The sequence below is a fragment of the Eulemur rufifrons genome, chromosome 16, assembly GCF_041146395.1.
Source record: "Eulemur rufifrons isolate Redbay chromosome 16, OSU_ERuf_1, whole genome shotgun sequence".
Lineage (NCBI taxonomy): Eukaryota > Metazoa > Chordata > Mammalia > Primates > Lemuridae > Eulemur > Eulemur rufifrons.
Genome location: NC_090998.1, coordinates 28,720,327 through 28,736,764, shown reverse-complemented (window position 1 = coordinate 28,736,764; position 16,438 = coordinate 28,720,327). Strand labels below are relative to the sequence as shown.

General features: G+C 39.8%; 1 protein-coding gene across 7 annotated transcripts in view; it reads right to left on the bottom strand.

The window, feature by feature from the left end:
• The window catches only part of DNM1L (dynamin 1 like), a 51,645-nt gene extending 39,418 nt beyond the window's left edge, over window positions 1-12,227 (bottom strand). For 6 of the 7 annotated variants that reach the window (XM_069489527.1, XM_069489529.1, XM_069489531.1 and 3 more), the window contains exon 1: window positions 12,063-12,227. In XM_069489527.1, coding sequence (XP_069345628.1) covers window positions 12,063-12,164 — 102 coding nt within the window. In that variant the 5' untranslated portion in view covers window positions 12,165-12,227. The remainder of the gene's footprint in view (window positions 1-12,062) is intronic. The other variant, XM_069489524.1, reaches the window with a different exon arrangement.
• Window positions 12,228-16,438: the final 4,211 nt, after the last annotated feature.

Here is a 16,438-nt window from a genome sequence, read left to right as displayed (position 1 = left end):
AGTAACCAAAATGTATAAATGACTCCTACAAATAAATAAGAAAAAGGTGACTAACCTAATAGAAAATAATGTGCAGAGATATGAGCAGAAACTCAAAAACAGAACCACTAAGGGCAAAAAAACATAAGATGCTCAAACTCACTAGTAATTGGGGGATGTAATAGAACCCACAATGAGATATCATAAATTTATTTTGTTTATTTTTTTTTTTTCAGACAAAGTCTCACTCTGTTGCCCGGGCTAGCAAGCCATGGCGTCAGCCCAGCTCAAAGCAACCTCTAACTCCTGGGCTCACACAATCCTCCTGCCTCAGCCTCTCGAGTAGCTGGGACTACAGGCATGCGCCACCATGCCCGGCTAATTCTTTCTATGTATTTTTAGTTGTCCAGCTAATTTCCTTCTATTTTTAGTGTAGATGGGGTCTCGCTCTTGCTCAGGCTGGTCTTGAACTCCTGAGCTCAAATGATCCACCCGCCTTGGCCTCCCAGAATGCTAGGATTACAGGCTTGAGCCACCGCGCCTGGCCGAGATACCATAAATTTAAAATGTGACAATACCAAATACAGACGTAAACAAACTTCTCTCTGTTGGAGGGAATGTAAATGGTTACAACCATCCTGAGGAGCAAGTAGCAAAATCCAATGAAAATAAAAATAAATATATCCTACAGTCTAGCAATTCCACTCCATTATACTTTAGAGAAATTCTCAAACATGTACAATGAGACATTTATAGAAATTTTCCCAGGACCATTGTTCACTAAAACTCTATAGCAAACAATGGGGAACATACAAGTGTTCCTCAACAAGAGGATAAATTGTTATATATTCCTATAATGAACCATTATATAGCAGTGTAAATGAACAAACTAGGAATATGTGTGTATATGAATAAATTTCACATATTAATATGATTGTGTTAAAAAATGCAGAGGAACATATATTGCATGACACCACTTACTTCAAGTTTAAAACAATATTACATACTGTTTAGATTACCTACTTATGTATTATATGTATAATGAAGTACATGGGGAATAATAAACATCGAATTCAAGAAAGTGGTTCTCTCTCTCTGGGAAGGAGAGAAATTCAACTGGGTAATGTTTTATTTCTTAACCTGGGAGGCTGGTGTAACAGTGTTCATAATATTGAAAATGTTTCAAAATAATTTTTGAATGCCTCAAATGTGGTATTGGATCTCACATTGAAGAGGTAATAAAAGGGATTAGAACATTTCTCCTTCCCTCTCATATCCCAAGGAGACATCTGGTATAGCCATACAGCTTGAAAACAGGTTATAGACTAACTCCTATGTCCACCCTCCCTGTCTGTACAAGTGGTCTATATTAGCTTAGTGTCCAGCTCTGCTGGAAAGCTCAAAGTACTATACTCGAGTCTGCAATACAGGGCTGTAAGCAATTCAGGTAGCATTTCAATTTCATTTCACATTATCTTGGATAGGAAATAAAGGGGTAATAAAAAAAACTTTTTTCCGTTCTCTTTTTCATTCATTTATGTTTCACTAATTTAAAAAGAATAGGTGTAGGGGCTCTGTAGCACAGCGGCCTGGGACACTACTGTGGCAAGGGCCCTATCCTGGTCTTGCCTGATGCCCGACCCTGCACAGCTGGGCAAGTTAGAGGAGCAGTCAGAGAGGGGCACCCGGAGTCAGGCACAGCAGGTCACACTGGTCCAGGTTTGACATCAATAGGCTGGTTTCACTTCTGAGGCAATAAAATGCAAGACATTTGTGTGACCAAGTTTACTCCAGAAATGAAATACACAGATTACAGGTATTTTGTGATTGGTTGTAGAACTTCCACCTGACATTTAACATGCCACAGCCTACTACATTGTGAAAATATAAAAATACCTGAAATGTAAAAGTAAGCCTTATGTTAAAATGAATGGGAATGACACTGTGACTGTTCTGTGTGGACTCTGGTGGCATGGTGAGTCACTGAATGCTTCTAGAAACCAGAGAAACCTATAAATTAGAGAAATTACAGATCCTACATTGTTATGATGACTAGGTAGCTCGGACAGCACTTGAGACATTACCTAAAGATTTCATTCTTGGAATAGGAGTTGACCTCCATCCCTGACTCCAGTGGAGTTCTAATGTGAACAAAATGATATGAACTGCTTTAGTCATTTCAGAATTAGACTGAGTCATTTATTGGAAAATATAGCTCCTAAACCCCACCTAGTTGGTTAGGTTGCTGTTAAAATAAGTCTCATCTACCTAATGGTCACTCATGCTAACACTTGGAGATTATAGATAAATGACTTAATACTGCCACCAAAAATCAATACATTCAAACCAAAACTTTAACACATTGTCTTTATTCCCAAGATCTGAGCAAGATTTTCGGAATTCTCAACTGTCTCCTGTGTTTAAGTTGATCTCTCTGATCAGATTTAATTAATTTTGTTTAAATGTAAATCTGTAGAATGGAATGACCAAAATTTTTTCTAATAAAACAAAAAACACATCACCTCCCCAAAAGAAAAAAAAAAAAAAGAATGGTTATAGTAGGGATGGAGACAATTTTATATAATCACAATTTCCCTAGGAACTCTAAACTTTAAACATTTCTCCATGCATACAACATTTACTGTTGCACACTGGAAGTCAGAGGCCAGTCTGACTTTCTTTTCCTTTTAAGAAACCTGTTTATCCCTCCTCTTTCTATTTAGAAGCTTGTAGTATTCTTTTGTTTTGTTTTGATTTCAGAAATTTAACCAGGGTTATGTCTCTTCTTTCAATATTTATGTCCAGCAATTGAGACCAGAAAATGTCTTATTTCAGCTCTGGGGAAGTTTTGCCTATTATTTGTTTGATTACGGTTTCTTTTGTCATCTGCTCCAAGTGCTCTTTCACAATCATCGAAGATCAGGACTTTGGCTCTCTTAGCTCTCACCTTCAAGTCTCTTATCTCGTAATAAATTCCATAATCACTGGGTGAGGTGGCTCACACCTATAAACCCAGCACTTTGCAAAAAAAATTTAAAATTAGCCAGGCATGGTGGTGCCTGCTGCTAGTCCCAGCTACTCGGGAGGTTGAGGCAGGAGGATCTCTTGAGCCCAGAATTCAAGGCTACAGTGAGCTAGGATTCCACCACTGCACTCCAGCCTGGGTGACAGAGGAAGACCCTGCCTCTTTTAAAAAAAAAAAAAAAAAAGTGATTTTCTTAAAAATGTCTTCAGATAGCATTCTTCTGACATTTTCTTTGCACATTAAAAATGTAAGAATAAGGCTGGGCGCGGTGGCTCACGCCTGTGATCCTAGCACTCTGGGAGGCCGAGGCGGGTGGATCACTCGAGGTCAGGAGTTTGAGACCAGCCTGAGCAAGAGCGAGACCCCGTCTCTACTAAAAATAGAAAGAAATTATCTGGCCAAAATATATATAGAAAAAATTAGCCGGGCATGGTGGCGCATGCCTGTAGTCCCAGGTACTCAGGAGGCTGAGGCAGTAGGATCGCTTAAGCCCAGGAGTTAGAGGTTGCTGTGAGCTAGGCTGACGCCACGGCACTCACTCTAGCCCGGGCAACAAAGCAAGACTCTGTCTCAAAAAAAAAAAAAAAAAAAAAAACACGTAAGAATATTCTAACAATTCCTCCCAAAAAGCTCTCTCTTCACAATACAAAAAGGAAAGAGCAACACATAAATGATGATAAATTGCAACCAGGGAAAATGACTGGGAGCAATGGGAACTGTGGCTAACTAGATATTGGTTGACCCACCAAAAGCATCCATTGGGAATGCACTGTCAGATTTTGTTTGTTTTTTCTTTTTAAAGGAAAAACCAGAAATCTAAGGCCTTTCACTATTTGTAAACAGTGGCAACTAATTCATTTCTTTTTAATATTATACATGTCAGCACAAATGCAGACCAAATAAAACATATCTGTGAGCTCCCAATTTTTTACCTGTCCCCTGGACTCAGTATCATAGTGCTGGCTTCTTCAACAATTGATTAGATCAGCGCTTGTTTTCCCCTCATATTAATAATTTAAATACCCAGTGTCCACACTCTTTCCAGGAAGATGAGTAGCCACAGGAGTTCCAAAGTGGCAAAATCATAACTGACTTGCTCTGGAAATAGGGCGCTATTGGCACCCCACGGTCTTCAGCTTTTTTCATCTCCATCTACTTCCAAAGTTGACTCAATATCCTGTATTATATTTAGAAGCTAAAGATCTGTGTGCCTGGTCTCAATGTCACCTTTTAGTTTCTTCTAAGTTACACTGAATTGGGATTTTTAGTGTTTTGAGTTTATATTTTGAGATGTGGCCTTTCCCTGAAAAGGTTGTTAGGTTTTTAGCTCTTTTTCTCTGACATCTAGCATCAGTTGGGGGTGAAAAGTTATAAATGTTCATTCATGCCACATTAACCAAGGCTGATTCATTTTTTAACTTCTAAGTTTCTATTTTTCATTATATAAAACAGACCTCTCAATTCTTTATTTTGATATTACAATAACAGATAAAGATGTCCTCTTAACTTTTTAACTTTTAAAATAATTTTTGATTTACAGAAGACGTTTCCTTAATATTTGTTTCACTTAAATAAAATATTTCTCTCTTTTTAAATTTTTCTAACTGGGAAATACTTCATTCTATAAAACAGAATAAGTGCTCCCTAAATAGAATATTTTTAAGAGTGTCCTTAGAAATGTTAACCTTATGGTATTTAAAATAGCTAAACTAGGCCGGGCGCGGTGGCTCATGCCTGTAATCCTAGCACTCTGGGAGGCCGAGGTGGGAGGATCGCTTGAGGTCAGGAGTTCAAGACCAGCCTGAGCAAGAGCGAGAGCTCGTCTCCACTAAAAATAGAAAGAAATGATTTGGACAGCTAAAAATATATGTAGAAAAAAATCAGCCAGGCATAGTGGCGCATGCCTGTAGTCCCAGCTACTCAGGAGGCTAAGACAGAAGGATTGCTTGAACCCAGGAGTTTGAGGTTGCTGTGAGCTTGACACCACGGCACTCTAGCCCAGGCAACAGAGCGAGACTCTGTCTCAAAAAAATAAAATAAAATAAAATAAAATAGCTAAACTAAAATGTTTTTACCCTATAGCTCAAACCCCCCAACCTAGTGACAAAATGTAAATCTGAAGTTTAAACCACTTTATAATCTGTGGTGTTAAAATGCTTTTTTTTTTTTTTTTTTTTTTAAGAGACAGGGTCTTGCTATGTTGCCCAGCCAGCAAGTGCAATGGCTATTCACAGGAACAATTACAGCCACGAATTCCTGGGCTCAAGAGAACCTGCCACCTCAGCCTCCCAAGTAGCTGGGACTACAGGTATTTGCCACCTTGCCAAGCTTAAAATGTGGTTCTTATACTGAACATATAACTCAAAAATATTAACATATCCACCAGAATCCAAACTTTCCAAAATGTTACAGACCTAATAGTCCTTAGGGAGAAATTTTTTCTTGGTTATAAAACTATATGCCCAACGCTCTCTAGATCAAAGAAGAAAAGAGTGAGAGATTTAGATATCTGATAAGGCCATGAACTTTAACAGGAAAAGTTAACATCCATAAAAATTCCCACTGTTTCTATAAAAGCAGAGAAGTATGAGATAAGTGACATAAATCTACACATCCAAGAAGCTCAATGAACTCAAAGCAGGATAAACACAAAGAGGTCCACATTGAGACAAATTATGATCAAAGTGTTGAAAGACAAAAACAAATGTTGAAAGAACCAAGAGAGAAGCAAAGAAGCAACTTGTCAAGTACAAGGGATCCTCAATAAGATTAACAACAGATACAAATGATTTCTCATCAGAAACCAGGGGGGCCAGAGGCAGCCTGAGCTTGAAGTGCTGAAAGAAAAAACTTGTCAACCAAAAATTCTATAACTAACTTAATATTGTTAAGATGGCAATACTCTCCAAAGCAATTTACAGAGTAAATCCCTACATAATCCCTATCAGAATCACAATGGTCTTGTTTACAGAAATGGAAAAGCCAAATCTAAAATTCATATGGAATGGCAAGGGACACCAAACAGCCAAAACAATCTTGAAAAAGAATGATGTTGGGAGATTCACACTTCTCAGTTTCAAAATATACTACAAAACTACAGTAATCAAAGCAGTGTGGTACTAGCATAAGGACAGACATATGAAAAAGAATGAGAGCCCAGAAATAAACCCATACATACCTCCATGGTTGACTGATTTTCAACAATAGTGCCAAGACTATTCAATGGGGAAAGAAGAGGCTCTTCAATAAAATGGTGCTAGGTCAACTGGATAGTAATATGCAAAAGAAAGAAGTTGGACCCCTACACTCATACCAGACAAAAATTTACTCACAATGATCAAAGACTAAATTTAAGAGCTAAAACTATAAAATCCTTAGGAAAAAATACAAAATAATAAACCTTCATGACCTTAGATTTGGTGATGTCTTAGATATGACACCAAAAGCACAAACAACGAAAGAAAATATAGATGAATTGAACTCGATCAGAATTAAAAACTTTTGTGCATCAAACAACAGTATCAAGAAAGTGAAAAGACATGCTGGGCATGGTGGCTCACTCCTATAATGCTAGCACTTTCGGAGGCCAAGGCTGGAGGACTGCTTGAGGCCAGGGGTTTGAGACCAGCTCTGAGCCAAGAGTGAGACCCCTTCTCTCCAAAAAAAGAAAAAATTAGCAGGGCATGGTGGCGCATGCCTGTAGTCCCAGCTACTCGGGGGGCGCTGAGGCAAGAGGATCACTTGAGCCCAGGAGTATGAGGCTGCAGTGAGCTATGAGGACACCAATGCACTCTAGCCCAAGCTCAGGGAGAGACTCTGTCTCAAAAAAAAAAAAAAGTGAAAAGACAACCTACAGAATGGGAGAAAATATTTGTAAATCAGGTTTTGTTAAGGGTCTAGTATCCAGAATATATAAAGAACTCTTATAACTCAAAATAAAGAGACAGTAACTGCAACAAGCACATGAAAAGATGTTCAACATCATTAGTCATTAGGAGAATGTAAAGCAAAACCACAATGAGACTCCACACCCATTAGGATGACGATAATCAAAAAGATACATGATTTAACAAAGGTTGACAGGGATATAGAAAAATCAAAACCCTTGTACATTCCCGGTGGGAATTATAAAATGGGGCAGCTGCTGTGGAAAAGTTTGGTGGTTCCTCAAAAAGTTATACAGCATTAACACAGAACCTGGCACTTTTATTCCTAGGTATATACCAAAACAACTGATAATAGGTACTCAAACAAATACCTATATCCAACTATTCATAGCAGCACTATTCACAATAACAAAAAGGAAGAAATAACTCAATTGCCCATCAATGGATGACTGAATAAACAAAACGTGGCTTACACATATAATGGACTATTACTCAGCCCTTAAATGAAGTACTGGTACATGCTACATGAATGAACCATGTTATGCTAAGTGAAAGAAGCCTGACATAAATCATCACATATTCTACTTCTATGAAATCCAGAATAGGTAAAATTATAGACACAGAAAGTAGATTGGTGGTTGCTATGGGCTGAGGGACTGGAAGAATAGGGAGTGACTGCCTAAGGAGTACAGAGTTTTCTTTTGTAATGAAAATGTTTTAGACCTAGATAGAGATGGTGGTTTCACATTATGAATGTACTAAATACCACTGAATTGTATACTTTTAAATGGTTAATTTTATATCATATAAATTCACCTCAATTTAAAAAAAAAAAAAAAGCAGCTCATGATCTATACAAAGAAACTACAGAAAAAAGAAAAGGGAGTAAGTTTATCTAAGAACACTCACAAGAAAACAATGCATCACAAGGAATGAAAGTATAATCAATAAATGCTAAAATGTAGATAGCAGCGCTCAGGGGAAAAAAGAGGCATCAAACTATGAAAAGAGTCAGCTGTAGGCAAAGGAAATAGGATAGGGGTATAAAGGTGCCTTTTTTCAAATAAAAAATTCCAGAATGATTTAAGGCTTTATAAATAAATAAATAACGACTACTGGTAAGGGTGTGCAGAAACTGGAACCCTCATAACACTGCTAGAGGGAATGTAAAATGGTGTAGCCACTGTGGAAAACATGTTGGCAGTTTTTCAAAAAGTTAAACATAAGATTATCATATGACCCAGCCATTGCACTCCCAGGTATATCGCCAAGAGAATTGAAAACACACAAAATTCACATAAAAACTGGTAAACAAATGTTCACAGCAGCATTATTCATAATACCAAAAAGCGGAAACAACCCAAATGTCCATCAACTGATGAATGGATAAACAAACTGTGGTATATCTGTACAATGGAATATTATTCAGCCATGCTACATGCTGGATGAAGCTAAAAAAAAAACATAATGTTGAGCAAAAGAAGCCAGACACAAAAGACCACATATTGCATGATTCCATTAATATGAAATGACCAATAGGCAAATCTATAGAGACAGAAAGTAGATTAGTGACTGCCAGGGGCTGGGAGAGGGCAAAATGGGGAAGTGACTGCTAGTGGGTATGAGGTTTTTTGGGGGGTAATGAAAATGTTCTGGAATTACATAGTGATGATGGTTGCACAACCTTGTAAATATACTAAAAACCACTAAACTGTACACTTTACAATGGTGAATTTTGTTACGTGAACAAAATATTTGTTATATTTCAACTTTTTAAATGTAAAATAAAAAACAAGTTGGTTTGCAAATTGGTCATTAAAATCCAAACTGCTTTTCCTTTTACATTTGCCTGAAGATAGTGCTGAAATCACTGAAATAAAAGGCAAAGTGAAAAGTACATTACTAGCAACACTAAGCCAGAGTCTCAGGTTAATGTCATCTGCATTGGGATGCCTATATTGGATGGTTTGGATTACATACCTGGAGGGCTCCCCTTTCCAATTCTCAACTTAAGAAATAGTGATTAAATTTCCCAAGTTGAGTCACAAAAGTTGTTTTAAGTCTTATCTCCTTCTCCACCTGCAAAGTACACCATGGTCTAAAAGTATCAACCTTCTCTCTCCCCATTCTCTGTTCTTTTCACACAGACGATCTCAGCTAGAGAAAGAGGAAAGCAATTTATTTAGCTAAATCATAAAAAATGTAAATAACTGACAGCTGTAAACATGATTCCCTCTCCTTAACTCCTCCAAGTCCCTAGCCTCCAAATAAGTATTATTTGGGCAATTTAAGAAATAAAGTTTAAAACATTTAGGGATTGGCAAAGGTTGTCTGGGAAGTGATATTTTAGAGCAAGAATGCCACCAAATCAACATGGTACTAGATAGTGGTATGCCCTAGACTCAACTTTCCTAAATTATTCCTGCTTTTTCCAGTATCGTACATTTTAAAATCCAATGATTCACTAACGTACTTTTCAAATTACAAACCATGAACCATCTGCATCAGAATCACCTATGTGCCTTGCCCACCCCAGACTTATAAAATCAAAATCTCTGGGGATAGGATCCAGGAAAGTTATTTCCAAAGTGATTCTTATACACACTCAAGTTCGAGAATCACTGTTTTAAAAAGTTCAACAAGATAGGACGGGCCACCAGTTAAGGTATAATGTGTAAGATAGAGACTACACCTGTGTTATGATGACCATTACTGAGTTCACTAGTCACAACTAAGTACAAAACACCTGCACATCTGGAACTCATTCACTACACACTACTCTTAAGTAAAAATACAAGGTGTTATGCAACATCAAAAGAATAAAAATGGCAGACATCCCAAAGTAATGGTGCAGTATTCAAAGCAAGCAGATTTTTTTTTTCAATGCATTGAGGAAAATATGGGAAAAAAGGAAATTGTTTCTAGTCTTTATTTTTTCTGTGGTTGAAAAATAAAGGTTTGAATTTCAGCTATTTAATAAGGACATGGATTGGAGATAACTCTCATTAAATCAAGTCAAAAAATTGATCCCTTGAGGAATTTCAATCACCAACATGCAAATGTGGCATAACTGTCACTACTAGGATGGTTTTTGTTAGCACATGTTAATGGCTTTCAGAAGGATGGAAACTTTACTTTTCTCCCCTTGCCCTCCCTATTTTGCCAACTAACAGGTCTAATGACTGAAATAAACTATTTTGTGTAAGAAAAATCCTTCTTAATTTTGAACTATTTATGCTGCCACACTATAGCCCTGATTCTTTTACTGCTTCATGCTCAAAAAGCACTGAGAATTTCTTTAAAAAGTACTTGGAAAGTTTCTTGTCTGCAACTAGGCAACACTTCCAAATTACTACAAAGATGATTTAATTTATATCATCTCCTCTAATTCTATTTACAAAAACAGATCAGTTGTGATGATAAAAGTCCCAGTGTTCTAAAATATTATCTAGTTAGAGTGAGCAATATTTATTCATTCAAGGCCGGGCGCGGTGGCTCAGGCCTGTAATCCTAGCACTCTGGGAGGCCGAGGCGGGTGGATCGCTCAAGGTCAGGAGTTCGAGACCAGCCTGAGCAAGAGCGAGACCCCCGTCTCTACCAAAAATAGAAAGAAATTATATGGACAACTAAAAATATATATATATATAGAAAAATTAGCCGGGCATGGTGGCGCATGCCTGTAGTCCCAGCTACTCGGGAGGCTGAGGCAGGAGGATAGCTTGAGCCCAGGAGTTTGAGGTTGCTGTGAGCTAGGCTGACGCCACGGCACTCACTCTAGCCTGGGCAACAAAGTGAGACTCTGCCTCATAAAAAAAAAAAAAAAAAAAAAAAAATTTATTCATTCAAAATATTTATGGAGCACCAATTACATGCCCCAGACTGAACAAAATATGCTCAATAAAAATATTGCTCAAAATTTATTATTTTTGATTCTGAGTCTCCAATCATTACAAATATTAAGTGTTACAAATAATAGAATACACTATTGGTACCAATCCTACAGCAGACCAAGGAAATTTGTTTCTAAAATAACTTTTATTGCTTTAACTATTTAAAAGCCAAAAAAAGTACAGATGTCTATGGTTTACAAGGTTTGCAGTGTTTGGATATCCACTAATATTTTGAACAGTAAGTTCCTTCTTATAATATTTACACCCTATACTTTTAATTTGTAGCAAGATGTAGCGATGCACCTCATGGAAAATGATAGGAAAGCCACCACCTTCTGAAAGAAAAGATACTATTAAGAAATGAAAGTACTTAAAATCGATATATTAAGTAATCTCTTAAAAGGGCTTCTCTGAACTCCAATATTAATAAAAGTCCTATGACTCTTCTTCAGTCACGAAAAGCAGTAGAGAAAAATGAAACTTAACACTTCTGCAACTCATTTATTTTTTCGACATTTATGCACATAAAAAATTATGAGTTATCTATGAGACCCAACATGAAAAGGCCACAGAACCTGATGCCCAATTTAGGTCACGATCACAAAATTGTGGAAGACAAAAACCACAGCCTACGTCGAAAAATTGGATATTTCTTCCTAACACCTACAGAACTCCAGGTACACGAGGGGATTTTTTTTTTTTTTTTTTTTTAAACACTGCTTCGGCGTTCTCGAAACCTGGAGAGGTTACACTGCAGGGAAACACTCTGGCAGTGCACAGTAGTGGCCTCTCAGCCTACGTAGCGCGGTTCCAAAACTGACTCTGCAGCCCTTGATCAAGGCAAAGAGGGAAGTAAAACACCCGCCGCGCAGAAGCCAACCGAGACCCGGCTAGCCAGCACACCACGAGCCCAGCGCGGCCCGGGTACCCCGCGCGTCCCCCAGGTGCCCTTGGAAGCAGCCGCCCGAGGACCACGCCGCGCCCGGTCCCAGAGGACTCCAGTTCCGCCCGCCGACCTATCCTCCCCACTCCCAGCCCCCGGGGCCCTCCGGGCCTGCCGCGCCGGCTCCGCCCCTCGCCTCTCGGCCAAGCCCCGGATTCTCCGCCTCGATGCAACGGAGTCCCGGGCGGGCAGGCGCGGCGGAGCCGCGAGAGCCCCGGGGCCCCAGCAGGGCCCTCCTCCCACAGGCCGCCAAGGCTGACCCAGAAGAGGGCACTGCAGCCCAGACCAGGCCTGCGTCCCGGGCTCTGGCCTGGGCGAACGCCGCCCTCGTCTCTCACCTGCGTTCCCACTACGACGATTTGAGGCAGCTGGATGATGTCAGCGCCCACTGTGTTGAAGACGTCCTGGAGCTTGTTGATGACAGGAATTAGCGCCTCCATGACTCAGAAAACAGGGGACCCCCGCCCGCCCGGCCACCGCAATGAATGGGGCCGGGGCCCAGAATTCGCCTCCTTCCTCCTCTCCTCCGCCCTCTCCTCGGGAGCCGGCACCCATTGGACCCGGCCCGCCCGCTACCTGCCCCCTCCCGGCAGGCCATGCGCCATGAGGGGTGGGAAAGAACAAAGCCTGCCGGGAGTTGTAGTTCTGGCACAGGGGAACACGCTTGCCTACGGCTTCCAGAAGGCTGCGCGGCACGGGCGGGCCCGAGCAAGCGTGGAGGGGTGCGTGGGACGGGGATGTTTCCCCGCCTCCTGTCCAAAGGCTAGAGTTGAGACCAGGAGAGTAGGAGGGAAGAGGTACACTAATGCTTGTCCTCAAAGTATGATAGATGTGAAAATGCCAGGTGTAAATATGTGTTAAGTACAGCGACATTTCTCTTGATTATCCAGAGTGTCATTTCCTTATGAGGAACTTTCTTAAAAAGGACAGGTTGGAAAAGCTTAATCAAAGAATAACATGGCCACAGACACCCAGCTGTGTGCAAAAGGTCTGTACGCTGATACTAGAATATATGGATTGCTATTTGCAAAACCACAAAGCCAGCCCAGGTTAGAACACGCGGAAAGTGTTCAGAAAAAATCTTACAATGTTGGCGTTTAGAGGGGAAGAGCTGAGCCCTTCTTATTCTCTACATTCCTTTTAAACCTTTATTTGCTATGGCCTGATTCTGGCAAAATAGAGATCTGATAACTGCCTTACTTGTTTTTTGCTAAGTATTCTATTTCTAAATGTTGTTTTTCTTTTTAGATAAATAATATCTCTACTCCAAACCTTCAAAGATCTCCTATCTCAAAGTAAAAATGGTGACATTTGAGCAAAGACCTAGAGCAGATGAGGGGGAAGTCCCCTTCCCGACTTTATTTTTCTCCAAGGCACTTACCTCCTAACACACTAATATTGTACTTGTGTGCTCTCTCCTCTTGCTAGATTATCAGCTCCTAGAAGACAGGGATTTTTGACACTTTTGATCACTGATGTATCCTTAGCCCCTAGAAAGCAACAAACAAGATGATCACAATCTCATTCCCCTCTGAATTTATTATCTCACACAGGAGACAGGTGTTGACGCCATTGTAAATAAATGGGTAGGTGCTATGACTGTATTATGGAGTGCATAATAGGAGCACTTTTTTTCCAGTCTGAGGGGGAGGGGTAGAAGTTCAAGAAAGACCTAGAAGTTACTAGATTTAATCTCCATGAGGGAAAGGACCACCTACAGTAGTGGAAGTTGTGTACTACACAACTCCAATGGGTACCTTCACCTGCACAGCTGTGCACAGCAGCTCTGGAATGACTTGATTTGTTCAGCAGGACAAATAGTAGGCACTTAATAAATATTTTTGAACAAATGAATGAAATGAGCTAAAACCTGAAGATCCAATAGTGGTATTTTCACATCTTGTCAAGTGTTGTGAACATCCCCTTCTCTTTTGATTATTTTTAAAAACAAAAATTTCAGAGACAAAATGGGGAAAAAAGCCAGAGCTCCAAAAAACAAAGAGTTCAATTCCAAGTCTCTTATTTTCTACCACAGATAATATTACAGAATAGTGAGATATTGCCCGCTTGCTTCTCACCCCTCTGTTGATGGAGCTTTTTGTTCTCTTCTAAATCTTAATAGAAAACTGTGAGTTATCTCTAATCCTTCCAACAAGAAAAGGCAGACAAAAAGAGGGATTAGGCTCAAGGTGAAGCTTCACCAGCATCAGAACCGGTAACTACTTTAAAGGGTCCAGGTGCCCTGGGGCAAAAACGATGGAACTACAACTGTTTTTTTCCTTATTTGTGGCAACAATAGACATGATCTTTTCTTATTTGCTAATGGCAAAATTAGAAAGACAAACATACATATATTCCAGAAAGTGAAATGTTAAGACTTTTGCATGACATTATATATTTCCGTGGAAATTATATTACCTCTTGGGATGGAACATCCAGAGCCTGGTATTAATGTGCATCTTTTTCTAGCAGAAGGAGAAAGGATCACGTGGCCAGTGCTCAAAAGTCTTCCTATCCCTACCACCACCAATCTGGTTTAAGCAGGATTGTCCAGTAGCTAACTATAGACTCTGGAGCATTGAGTTAATCAGGCACAGAGGAAAAGAAACAGGAAATGATAAGGCCTTGAAAAAGAGTGGCTCTAATTTGATAACTTTTTTAAAAACATAAGGCAGGATACTCTATGCACAATGTGCTTCACTGGAGGGAAACAAAGCAAACCAATTTGGGTTTTCACATTTTAAGTTCAGAACACTTGTTTGTGGGAAAGCCATTTAGCCAATAAGTCTTTCCTCATTAGAACAGGATAATGTGTTCCTCAGCGAGTTGCTATGGAATCACAGTAAGCCGCTGTTAGATATTATCTCAAAAGGCCTTTTTAGAAACTCTTCTAGCCTAGTGGTGGTACCTATAGTCCCAGCTACTCAGGAGACTGAAACTGGAGGATCACTTGAGCCCAGGAGTTTGAGACCAGCCTAGGCAACATAGCGAGACCCCATGTCAACAAAAAATAAGAGAAAAATTAGCTGGGCATCGTGGTATATGCCTGTGGTCCCAGCTACTTAGGAGGCTGAGGCAGGAGAATCATTGAGCCCAGGAGTTTGTGGCTGCAGTGAACTATGATCACACCACTGCACTCCAGCCTGAGCAACAGAGTGAGATCCTATCTCAGAAAAAAAAAAAAAAAAAAGAAGAAGAGGCTATTTGGCATACTTGCAACCTCTACACATATACACATATTGCCCTATTTCTTCCTACATTTCCTCATTTAGTCAACACATATTTATGAAGTACTTATTAGGCTCTTTTTTTTTTTTTTAAACAGTCTCTCTCTATTTTACCCAGGCTGGTCTCAAACTCTGGGGCTCAAGTGATCCTCCCACTTCAGCCTCCCAAGTGGCTGGGATTACAGGTATGAGGCACCACACCTGGCCATATTGGGTATCTTGATCTTAGCCAGCCATTATATTTTGCTGGAAGCCAAGGAGGAGCTGTGGGCATGACAGTAACATGCCCTGCCTCCTTTGTCAATAGTGAGCTCACTAAGGACAGAAATGGTGGTCTTATTTAGCTGATTTTCCCCGCTACCTACTAGGATGCTTGTTATATAATACCAGTCTACTGGACTTGCATTTTCTTTTCTTTTACTTGGAAAGTCTGGCATAACAAGGATTTAAGCAGCTCTGAATGGATTCAATTGCAACCAGGATTTGCAGTCAAAACCAGCCAACACACAAGAAGCTGCCTTGGCATAGGACTCCTCACCAGAGTAGCTGCCAAATCACTTAGCCAGGGAGTAGGCTGGCTTTGTTCTCACTTAAAATCCCTAATGAGAGGAAGTTTATTTTGAATTAAATTAATAACTAGAAATTAATAGTTCTTGAAAAGGATAATTCAGACTATTTTTATAGCATGTGTCCAATATCATTTTATGCCAACATTTGATCACCAATCACAGCCAAGGTGCCATTATCCATGCCTTCAAATCATAGCAGTGAGTGCTGATCTAATATTAATATAAAATATACTACTCTGATGGGGAAGCCTCTGTCATATTTTGGAAACTGTCGGTGTTTTGCAAAGATAATAAAGTAAACAGATTTAATCAATTTGCTACTCCCTAGGCCTTGAGCTTAACATACTCTGTTAGCAGGTGCAGGAAATTGTCTGCAGATGGTGGAGTCAGCCAGATGGTTCAGAAGCCGGAAATTGAATCTGGAGAGATACTGACAGCCCATTAGAGGGCAGTGTGACAACACAATTAAGCACAGTAAAGGCCAAAAGAACAGGAGTTGCGATCCAGTCTTGTCTCATCTCCCTTGGACTGTTTTCTTCCCTTTGCTCCACATCCACACCCACACCCCAATGGAACGTAGCCCTTCTTTTAATCCGGCCACCATCAAAACATGTGGCAAGCTCTAACTCTTTGAAATGATAAGAGTGAGTTTACATTACAGCAATGACAACTAAAATTACATGTTAGATGTCCCTTTTCTTAAATCTTAAACTACTTCACCTGCCCTGTTTCTGAAAATTTCTCATAAGCCTCTTTTCTTTACAACTACACTCTAGGTTCCCAAAATGTTGTATAGCACTCTTAGAAGCTCCTCAAATCTCCTTTCTCCTCTGTTTCTCAGGCTTCCTTTTGGTCTCTCCTACACCAACTCAATTCACCTACATTTTAGGTAAAGAGAAAGTTAGCTCTCAGCCCTTG